General features: G+C 50.3%; 1 protein-coding gene across 3 annotated transcripts; it reads right to left on the reverse strand.

The window, feature by feature from the left end:
* Positions 1–260: 260 nt before the first annotated feature.
* BARHL2 (BarH like homeobox 2) lies at positions 261–10,028 on the reverse strand. Of its 3 annotated transcripts, none has more exons than XM_081194918.1 (4): positions 9,850–10,028; positions 6,233–6,774; positions 4,060–4,285; positions 261–1,512 (listed from the first exon to the last, which is right to left on the reverse strand). In XM_081194918.1, the coding sequence occupies exons 2-4, from the start codon at positions 6,756–6,758 to the stop codon at positions 1,200–1,202; spliced, it is 1,065 nt and encodes a 354-aa protein (XP_081051044.1). In that variant the 5' UTR covers positions 6,759–6,774; positions 9,850–10,028; the 3' UTR covers positions 261–1,199. The 3 variants fall into 3 exon arrangements, with proteins under 3 accessions (XP_081051044.1, XP_081051043.1, XP_081051042.1); XM_081194917.1 differs by lacking the exon at positions 9,850–10,028 and adding an exon at positions 7,331–7,875; XM_081194916.1 differs by lacking the exon at positions 9,850–10,028 and having other exon boundaries at positions 6,233–7,287.
* Positions 10,029–10,968: the final 940 nt, after the last annotated feature.

The raw sequence follows: 10,968 nt of genomic DNA on the forward strand, positions 1-10,968 counted from the left end.
GAAAACACTTGATTCTCCCTTCCAATCTGTTGCTTCGAAAAGTCACAAACTCCTATCAACTTTTCAAAAACGGAACGCCAGCAGCACACGTTTTGGTGGGGTGAATTTGAGCATCGCACACAGACGCAGGCACGCTCTGCGCATTTCTTCGCAGAGTCCCGCCCCCCCCCCCGCGGCCAAGCGCGTTTGACTTAAGAAAATTAGCTAGTTTGGACCTACGCATTTGTTTAAAAAAAGATAAAAGTTTATTTCCTTTTCCCCCCCTTCGTTTTGTCATTTTTCAGTCATCAAAAATCTATATAATTTTTGTCGTCGTCATCTAAGCATTTATTTTTTCTTTTTTACTGAATCAAAAAAAAAAAAAGCATGGAAAAGGAGAGAGTAGAGGGGGAAGATTTTTTTGTTTTGCTTTGCTTCGTTGCCGTTCCCCCCCCACCACCACCACTAATGTATATGTGACTTTTCTTTTTTCTTTTTCTTTTCTTTCTTTTTTTCTTTTCTTTTTTGGAACAACATATAATAAATATGATATATCACTTCGCACACCAGCCTGTTCAAAATGTACATTTTACATATCTCGTATATATCTATATATGGATATAGATATAGATATATAGATATATATATAGCATACGGAGCATGCCACTTTTCGGTAAGAAAAAAGGTCATGAGAAATTCAGTGCAAACTTCTCCGTCTCCCCAAGACCGCCGCCGTCTCCTCATCTTCTGGGATCAGTGTTGGGGGGGGAGGGGCGTCCTCTCTCTCTCTCTTTCTCTCTGTGTGTCACTCAAAAGTCTTTGCTGCGACTGGCTGGATCTCAGTCTCTTTCTTGCACCCCCTCCCCAATTCTCTCCTAGAGACGATCGCAAGCAAACCCCCCCTCCCCCCGCAGTTCTCTTCCCCCCTCCTCCTCCGGCCAAGGGACGGACTGACGCGGGCCTGGCTGGATGTGAAGATTCACTTACGGGTTCCAGAGTCCCCGCTCTCGCTCGGAGCCGGTCGCCTCTCTCGCTGCTTGGAGAACCTCTCGCATCCACCGCCCCCCCTTCCTCCTCCTCACTCGGCTGGGCTCCATCCTTGGCTGATTAGCAGTTGTCTTAAGTGAGGGGGAGTGAAGCGGGGGAGTCTGTTAGCGGAATGCGCGGGGGCGGGGAGCTGGGGGAGGGCGAAGCTCCCCTCCCCCCCAGGGGGAGCGCTTTCACCGCGGGTGGGGGGTCCCCGGGAGAGGGTTGGACAAAGGGTTGAGGGCCGGCTGCCCTCCGGGTCCAAGGCCGTGGATCAGCACCCGGGGGACCAGAGGCCTCTGCAGCTGGGGGTGAGGCGCCGGAGGAGTCCGGTACATGCTACTGTACATAGCTGCGGCCGCCGCGGCCGCCGTGGTGCTGTCCATACTGCCTAGCAGGCTCGGGTGGTAGAAGTAGGGCGACGGGAACATCCGCTGCAGAGCCGAGTAATTCCCCGCTTCGGCCAGGAGCTCCAAGCCTACGGCCGTCTGCCGCTTCCACTTGGTCCTGCGGGAGAAGGGGAGAAAGAGACGCCGCTAGGCCGGGGCCACAAATTGCGGGGGGGGGGAGTCGGTGGGGACAGGAGGATCAGATCGGAAGGACAACTCCTCACCCTCTTTTTAAAAAGCAAAATAAGAGGGGAGCCCTTCTTGTAGGAGCAGAATCAAGGGCGCCACTTGGGTAGATCTCTGATTTATTTCCCTCCTTTGAATGATTACGATGATCCTTTCTTCCTTAAAGGTGATAGCGACTCTAAAATTATTGCATCCACCGTCCGGATTGCATAGGCATAAAGGGCAATGGTTAATGAGGAATAACCGCTTCAAAATAATAGAACGTACGAAGCAGTGAGTTACGCACAGATAGAGCCATCCATCCTCCATTTCTTCCTTCCTCTGGTTCTAACTCGTCCTGTCTCTGAAGCTGAAGGCAGGTGACTTGAAAACTACCCACCTGAAAGTCTGCTAAAAGACAGATTTCCAAGCATACAACAAAACTTGAAACCTCTTTTTTTTCCTTTTCATTATCAGCTCCTCAAACCAAACAGTCACTCTCTTTCTCCCGCCAGCCTCCCCTCTGTTAATTTTCTGCGCTTTAAAACCCGGAAGGCACAGCTCAGTCCGACTTACTAAAATACCCATTTAAAAGGGACAGCTAAAATACCCCTAACATTTCCATTCCTGAGGCAATTACTTCGGGGGGGGGGGCAGGGGGTAAGCGCCTCCTCCCTTATATATCTAAAAAGAGAACCGACACAGAAGCTCCAACTTTTACCGACAATTCAGATCAAGATAATTTGATTCTGCAAATAATCTCACCCAATACCAAAAAGACGACAAAAACGCTTTGCGTCTTTATTTTGACCGTTTTAGAAGACTTATTGGGATGGGAAGTGTCAGCCTGGGTCATTGGGTCCTCCTGCCACTGAAGTTGATTTTAGACTAAATGGGTTTTAGACTAAATTCTGAGAGGATAATTTAGAACGAAGAACTGAGAATTCTGTTCTTCCAAAATCCTAGTCTGGTGTGTGTGTGTGTGTGTGTCTGTAATTCATAGCAAGCATCACCCAACCGAAAGCAAATTAAGTCATTTGTTCGAATATTTCAACATACACACATCCAACTCCTGCCAGCCGACTTAAAGGAACGCTGATAAATAATCAGAGTATATAGCGAGTCAATTATTCCAGAACCTTAGTGCAGTTTCCGTGTGTGTGTGTGTGTGTGCTACACACACACATACACACACACACAGGTTCCCATTCTGAGTCTCCATGCATCTCTCTCAAGCCCCAGTAAGCTGCCGGAGCTGGTGCATCCTGCACACATTCGCTCTTTCGCTCTCCTCCTCTCTCTCACACACACACACACACACAAAATCACGACCCAGCAATTGCAGCCAAATTAATAAACATGGCGCTGCTGTTTAGATTGGCGATAAATGACACTAATGTTTTCCGACAGAATTAGGGTGGCTGCGACCGTATGTAATGAGACAGAAAATTATGGCAAAGACGACAACTGGACGCGCTTTTCCAACGCAGCCGTCATCGACGAGAAGCTAGAAATCCCCGCTTTCTGCTCTTGCAGCGCCTTTGTTGTTGTTGATTTCTTGAGGGGAGGGGTGGGGAGACATACTCATTTAAGACTTGGTTTCTTCATCCAGCCCCCCACCCCAGTTTCTTATCCACAGGCGCCAAGAGCGAGGAAACGCTTGGAAAAAGGGCAGCGCTTTCCAAGTGGGATGGAGAGGCGCGCCAAGAACCGAATTTTTAAAGGGGGAAAGAAACATGGGGCGAAGGAAGATGGGGGGGTGAGGGGGAGAGAGAAACTGGGAGAGCGACCAAGAGGAGGCTGGGGCCTTAGGGAAAGGGGCCAGACCCTAGACTGGAACTCTAAGGTCACCCGTCCAGGCAGGATCCCTCCACGTCGAGATTCCTGCCATGTTAATTAGCTTTCTCAAGAAGCCACGCCACTGATTGACACGTTAACTCTCCACCACTTTCCATCCTTTGTTTTGCTGTGGGGGAGAGGGGGTTGGTTCCTGTCTTTTACTTACTACCACGGTACACGTGTAGGAAAGGAGTGGGGCAAACTGGCGGGGGTTTGCGGGGCCCACAGGGAGAGAAGGCAACCGTCCCCAGCTCGATTTGGCGTCCTGGTTGGAGAAACCCAAACATAGAGCACGCGTTCCTTATCTGCGCTCTCTTGGTAAAGAACCTTGGATTGGGGCGATGGAGTGAAGCGGTTTGGAAACCGCAGACTTTATTTGGCTTCCCTGCTCCCCAAAAAGCAGACTTACGCTCAGGAAAGTCCTTTTTAGGGTTGCAGCCAAATCTGCAGACTTTCCTGGGAGTAAAACCAAGGGAATTGGAAGCGGGACAGCAACTTCCCAGGCTGCGGGTTGCTTTCCTGTTGAGTTCCCCCTTCCTTCCTAAATTACGGTTTAATTCAAACATAAGAGAGTCGGTGCGTTGGGAAAACTGGGGAGGGAATGCCAAGGAGAACCAGGGGAAAGGCCTTCGCCCCCTCCACGTGCTTCTGCCTGCCCTACCTTCGGTTTTGATACCAGGTTTTGACCTGCGTGTCGGTCAGGTTGAGGGCCGCCGCCAAATCCATGCGGTCTTGGACGCTGAGATACTTTTGCCTCTCGAAGCTCCGCTCCAGCTGGTTGAGCTGATGATCCGAGAAGGCCGTCCGCGCCTTGCGGGGCTTCTTGGCTCGCACCGGAGGGCTGTCTCGGCTGCTGGAGATCTCACGGTCGCCTTCTTCCTTTGTCCCTACGAAAGAACAAGACGCAGAGGTCGGGTTTTAGTGCCGGAGGAAAGCGCGGAGACAGTGCACTGGGGCAGCGCAAACCCAAACACAATATTTCCCCAGCCTGGTCTGGAGACCTTCCTTGTTTTGGATCTTGGTTGGATTCAACCGATTTGCTCAGTAGAACTAATTATGGTTTGTTTATTTATTTTGCTGGGGAGCGGTTGTATTTTTTCGCCGCAGTCCACAACACCTCAATTTAGTTGGCTGCAGTAGGGTCCCATGGATTAAGAACTGAATCTCAGGGAGGAGGTTGTGACTCAAAAAAGGATTTCCCAGGAGTGGTGATTCCTCCCGTCGCGCACAGATAACACCCGTCTTTCTGGAGGGGCTTGATTTCCCTCTCCGTCCGGCAAATCCCTATTTCTTTTCCCCGCTTTCGAAGTGCACTTGGGGAAACGGTTATTATAAAACCAAGCCGTGGACTGCTACGTCACGGGGGAAAGAAGCAAAGTTGGACTTCGCCTGCCCAGGTGACGACGGCGCAAGGGTTGCCGGGTTCTCTTTGGCAACTAGGAGTTCTGTTCTGGGTTGGGTTTTCTGGTGCTGAAATGTTAGGAAATCGATATGTCAATCCATCTGTGTTCGTACTGGGGTGTTTCTCTCCCTCCCCCCTTCTCTCTCTCTCTCTCTCTCTCTCTCTCTCTCTCTCTCTCTCTTTCTCGGCGCTCCTTGATCTTCCCTGCAGGAAGAACAATAATCTCTCTAATTGACCCACTGGGGAGGTTGGTGCACCAACTAACCAACAAAAAAAAATTGCTAGACGAGGCTGTACATCTGTTTTTGGACACTCTTATGCTAATGCTAAAATGGCAAAATGAATAGCATACTGGAGCGCCCATCTATTAGCCACTGCAAAATATCTGAAGGCTGTAAAATTAGCAAAATGTGTCTGCTCTTACCTCCGCGTTTCAAAGGCTCCTGCCCTGATAAGTGGGATTCCCTTGGCAGCAGCTTTTTATTATTATTATTTTCCCCAGCGATTGGCAGAATGTTACAGGGTTGCACACACGCGCCCTTATATATTTGGATTTTAGAAAATGCACATTTCTTGCACACTCCTTAAGATAACCCACGGAACCAGCAATACAGTATAAAATCAGCTGGCGAGGCTGCTTCACGAGGGTTATAAAATAAAAATGAAAAGGGGGTTCCAATCTGATCAACCATCTTTAAAAAAACTTTTTTTTAAAGATCACTTTCTTTGAACGCTCTTGGAAATGAGTCTTATTAATTAATAGTTCCTAAACTTCTGCGAGCTGTGTTTTTAAAATAGTGTAAACAGGAGTAATAATAATAATAATAATAATAATAATAATAATAATACTTATATGCATTTTAAAATATCTAATCACACCCAGCTATTTATTATATTAGTGTTGTTGAAGAGCACACTTTCAGAACACAAATTTCTTGCACCACTACCAACTTTTTAATGGGAGGTAAAGGAAAAGATGCACAACCTTACGGACAGAGAATAAATATTCCCAGCTATATAAATATCCTTTAAATATTTAATTCTTTAAAATGCAAAAAGAAAAGTTTGAGAACTCTATTTCTTTGCAAAAAAAATAAATAAACTGAAAGTGCTTTTCAGTTTCCTGGCCGGGCTTGGCTTTATTTTCCCGGTGCTTTTTTTTTCTAAAACGTCTCAGTTCTTCGCTTATGGCCAAATCATCTCAATGTTCCAAGTCGACGTCCAAAGTTCCGAGAGGAATTTCGTGCAACAGAAACATTCGAGGACGGCTTGATTGGACGCGAAACTCGGGGGAGCGCCGCGAGAATGTACCGAACGTTCGAAACATAAACAATGGAACGCCGGGAACGTTCGAAGCCTCCTCGCGCGTAAAAAAAAAAAAAGGAAGGCGAAGGAAGAAGGACGGAAAAGGCGCACGCTGCCTTTTACTCACCGTGACATTTGAGCTCGTTCTGGGAGTCGTCGCGTTTGTCCAGTTTGGTTTTGCTGTCGTCCTGCTCCAGCTTTGGCCGGAAGCTTTCGCTGGCCGCGTTGCTCTCTTGTTTGGGGGTGTGATGCGGGGACGAGACGCTGGTGCTGTAAGGTGCACAAGCCGCCAGCGGTTTGCTGTCTCCCAAAATGTCTTTGATGAGAAACGAAGAAGTAGAAGTCCTGGGGGCACAGCTGCCCGAACCCAGTTGCTGCTGCTGCTGTTGCTGCTGCTGGGGAGATGGCTGCAAACTTTGTTGTTGCTGCTGCTGCTGCGGGTGATGGAGGTGAAGATGCTGCGCAGGGAGCCCGTCTTGCGCCAAATGCTGCGGCTGCTGCTGCTGCTCCGGATGCTCCGCCGTGACCGAGATGGGCGACGAGGGAGCCGTCCCCACAGTGTCTATTTCCGAGCAGGGGGAAGGGGTGGCTTGGCTGCGAAAATCCGCCGCGCGGGCCTCGCCGTGGGCCGCTCGGAAGTCCCCGTTCATCATGCCCGGGCTGCCGGACCTGGGATTAGACAAAATCGTGTCTATTCCAAAACTGGAGCCGCTAGACCCTTCCATGGTCGCCGTTCCAAGAAGCGCCTTCGATCATCCCCCAGACCTCCCCCAACGCGGCTCCTTTTCTCTCTCTCTCTCTCTCGCACGAACAGGTTTTCTTTTCTTTTTGTTTTTTTTGCACCGAGTGGAATCTGGAAGATCGACCGACCCACGGATTTCAAAACAAAACAATCGACGCCGATCAATCCTGGACGACTCGGGAGCTCGCCAAGCACGGCTGTCTAAGGCCGAAATTCACACGGGGGAAGGAGAGGGCTTGGGGAGGCAGAGCGCGGAGGGGGGGCGACGAGATGCGGACATGAACAACACACAAAAGACGGAGAGAGACTCTGGAGAGGAGGGGGGGATAACGATGGAGCAAGGGGAGCGTTAAGGAATAGAGGGAAATTGGGGGAGAAATCGGAGGGGAGGCGCGAGATCGGCACCCTCTGGAAGAGCTGGCCCCCCACACTCGCCCCCCACCACACACACACACGCCCCCCACCACCCCCAGCCTGACACACGTGTTTGGCGTCTTGTTCAGGCAGCGCTAAGAGAGAGCAGCCGCGCTCGCCCCGGTGGAATGGACGGCATCGCCTGGGCGCTGTGGAAGGGGGACGCGCGATGCAGCCGGAGGAAGAAGGTGGCTTGAGGAAGAAGAGGAGGAGGAAGAAGAAGAAGAAGAAGAGGCGCGATGATGCTGATGGCGAAGGCAGAGGCGCAGCGGGGCGGGCGAGCCGGCGGGGCTGCCTGGTGCGGCACTTCGGTCTCCCAGCGCCAGCCTCTCGGCTCTCCAGCTCGCGCGCTCTCTCTCTCTCGCCTGCGCCCAGGAGTTATTGAACTTTCTTGGAAAGTTGAGGCGTGGTGCAAAAGCAGGAGGAGGAGGAGGAGGAGGAGGCGACGCCGAGCCTCGGCCACTGCCTGCCTCTTCCTCGCGCCAGCCGCCTTCTCTCCTGCCACTCCGCCCGTGACGTCACAGCCATTGCCATCCGCCTGCGCGCACTTTATTCTAAACCATCCAAGAGGGTTTAGGTTTGTTTGGGGTGGCTTTCCTCCCCCCCCCCCACCACTTTGTGTGTGAGTGGGGGGGGTGTTTCTTTTCGGTTTTGGTCCGCCGTAGAATAGGAGCCCCCCCATTGGCAGCCAGGATGGTCGAACCTGACGCTTTGCAGTTGGCAGCCAATAAGAGTGAAGGGAAGCTGGAGAAGGGGCGGGGGCGGGGGGGAGATGGGGGAGGACAAGGGACCTTGTCAGTTTCAGAACTGGGACTGTTCTTTTTTAGAATCTGCAGGCTTCCACCCTCCCTCCTTCCCTCCCCAATTTTATATCTGGGTGTAAATGGTTAGCTATTATCCACACTAGACGCCAATAAAAATCATTAAGAAATGCAGGATTTGTTTTAAAGGACAGAGTGAGAGAGAAAGATATTTAAGGGGTGAGACAGAACAGTTACAGTTCTCATATATATATATATAATGTTTGCCAGCTGTTGGGAGGTGTGAGATCTCACGTGCCCTAGATATTTAAATCAAGGCGATGCATTACAAAAGCGAAACAAGCATCCGCACAGGGGATCCATCCATTCCAAAGAGGAGGCGGAGAGGGGGGGGGTCAGTTCAGCTTTCTAGGGATTCCTTACTGCTCTCCCCTATTCCCATATTTTCTTTGTCTGGGAGACAGGTGAGTATGGTGTCTTTTTTGTTTTGCTTTTGTAATAATAATAATAATAATAATAATAATAATAATAATAATAATAATGCAACATTCCTGGATGGTGGAAACTAGGAATGAGGAGGCGGAACCGGGAAACAGGTATGAGAGCTGGACCAGATGAGATCTCGGTCGGGAGCCAAGTGGGGAAACGGCTCGCTTCGGTTTCTCCAAGAGGAGAGCGAAGAGAAGGGAGCAGCCGCGCCTGGTGAAAAGATGGGAATCGGGCAAAGAGATGCCCATTCGCCGCCTGCACGCCTGGTCCTTTGGAGAGGCAGCTCACCGGCGCTGCGAGGCCCAGGGCCAGATGCAAAGTGTAGGGCTCGGGTGCCGCCCGCCAATTCCACTCTGCCAGATTCTAGGGGCCTCTGGTGCTCCCCCCCTTTTCTTTTCCTTCCTTCCTTCCTTCCTTCCTTCTCACACTTCACTCCGGTTTCTACCCTTGTACTAAGCTCCCATGGCTTAAAACCGGAATAGTTCCTACTTATCCGCATGAGACTCCGGAAGAGAGAGAGTGAGAGAGTGCGTGCATATACGTGTGTGTGTGTGTGTGTGTGTGTGTGTGTGTGTGTGTGTGTGTGTGTGTGTGTGTGTCATTTTCCGCCGATTCTTTGGAGATCCTCAACTTGCGTCACTTTCTCCAGGACGCCACGACTCCGACCTGTCTCTTGTTGAATGTCAGTGTAATGCGAACTGCCAGTGACAAGGCGACGTATTACTCCCGATTAAGTGCCGTGTCAGCCTAATTAGCAGAGTAATTATAAGGTGCTAATGAATGATTCAAAGTTCGGCGAGATACAGTTCACTCCGCATTGCGCCCTCCTGAAGGACTCGGGGAATCGAAGGTAAACGGGCCAGGAGTCTCCCCCCCCCCCTGCGACACACACACACACACACACACGACAAAATGCAAACCTGGGGGGGGGAGGGCTTCTCTCAGCCATTATTTGTAGTGAAAGCGAAAGGACATTAAAGTAGAAACATAGAAAAGGAGGGAGGGATGTGGATGGGTTGACACACACCTCCTTTTTTAAAAAGAGAGAGATGGATGTAATTTACAGTGGAGTGAGGAGCTGGGGAGACGCAGCGGTGCACCGTATACTTTTCCCTGCGTGCGCCCCTGCTGCAGCGATGGTTCGCTTTTCAGAAAGGAAGAAGCAGATTTAGCTCCTGGCTAAAATATTGGAGAGGGAAGGGGCCGATTACGGTAGCTTGCAAGGGACGCGGGCCGGTTTAAAACACCCCCTTGTCCAAAAGAAGAAGAAAAAACTATAGAGAACCTCACCATAAGAGGGTGGGGAATGCAAGGGAATCGGAGAAGGAAACCAAATACCTGAGTTAGGTCTCGTCCCCTGCGTCTGGGCAGGTGTTGGCGAAGAACCCAGCGCCAAGCGGCTTGGGACTACATTGAACAGCTAGATCCGAGAGAGGGGAGATGCTTCCGTCTTGTTTGGGCGCCCCCATTGCTTAATCTCTCTCTCCCACCACCCCCACCACCCGCTCACATACACTGCTCTCCCCTTTCCCTGCCCTCCCCCACCGATGATCTCCCATCGCAGGTCTAGCTGGGAATCGCTTGTAGTTATTGGTGGGTTGCTAGCTGGGGGAGGCAGAAAGCAGCTTGGAAAGTCGCCATTGTGCTCCGTTCTGTGACCCTTGGTGTGTTTTTTTAAAGATACCCCGGAGAAGTGCGTGCGTAAAAGTAAGGAGATCGGCCTTAAAAAGGTGGAGGGGAAAGGGAGAGAGAGTTTTAATTATGCAGTAACATTGCAAATCTAGTGTCATTTCAACCGCAGGAACGAATGCCCCTAAAATGACACTCATTGCCTTGGCGTTGTGCACCTTACATACCCGTTTGTTTGTTTGTTTGTTTGTTTGTTTGTTTGTTTGTTTGCATACGTTGCAATCTTCCCAAAACACCCACCGAGGAGCGTGCTTCCTCGGAAGTCTCCTTTATTTCCACTCGAACCCCAAATATATAAAAAAATAGATTTAGGACCGCTGCATTCTTGAGAACTCAAGTTTAAATCAGTGGCGCACGCTTTCCAAGAATTGGTTTGCTCGGGCGTCAAGGTTGATGGCCAAATGGTTTTGTTTTGGTTTTTCTCTGTAAAGGGACACTCTCTAAAATATCAGGCAGCCTTTCTCTTCCCCCAAACTCCTCTCTGAAAACAATTCAGTTCCGATGATCTGGGTTTATTTGAGAAGGAATGGAGAGGGTAGCTGCGCGGTTAGGAATATATTGGACCAAAGACCTTCCTTTCCTTTGGCAAAGATGGAAGAAATTTCTCCCACAAGACGAGATAATGTAACAGGCAGGAGAGCGCTCTTGCCAAGAGACAGGTGCGTGGCCCACGCGCCAGAGCGGCCCACTTTCAGGCCACGTCTGGAGGGCGTCATAATTAGCCGCTTAATCTTTATTAATGATATTTGATTTGGGCGGAATCAGAAA

The sequence above is a fragment of the Podarcis bocagei genome (assembly GCF_964188305.1).
Source record: "Podarcis bocagei genome assembly, chromosome: 5".
Classification (NCBI taxonomy): domain Eukaryota; kingdom Metazoa; phylum Chordata; class Lepidosauria; order Squamata; family Lacertidae; genus Podarcis; species Podarcis bocagei.

Bases quoted from the DNA above. Each gene is read 5' to 3' on its own strand.
- BARHL2 (XM_081194916.1), bottom strand. From the start codon at position 6,830: ATGGAAGGGTCTAGCGGCTCCAGTTTTGGAATAGACACGATTTTGTCT. The intron at 4,286-6,232 runs GTGAGTAAAAGG...GTTCTTTCGTAG, and splicing joins GAACGAGCTCAAATGTCACG to GGACAAAGGAAGAAGGCGAC. The intron at 1,513-4,059 runs GTAGGGCAGGCA...CTTCTCCCGCAG, and splicing joins ACCTGGTATCAAAACCGAAG to GACCAAGTGGAAGCGGCAGA.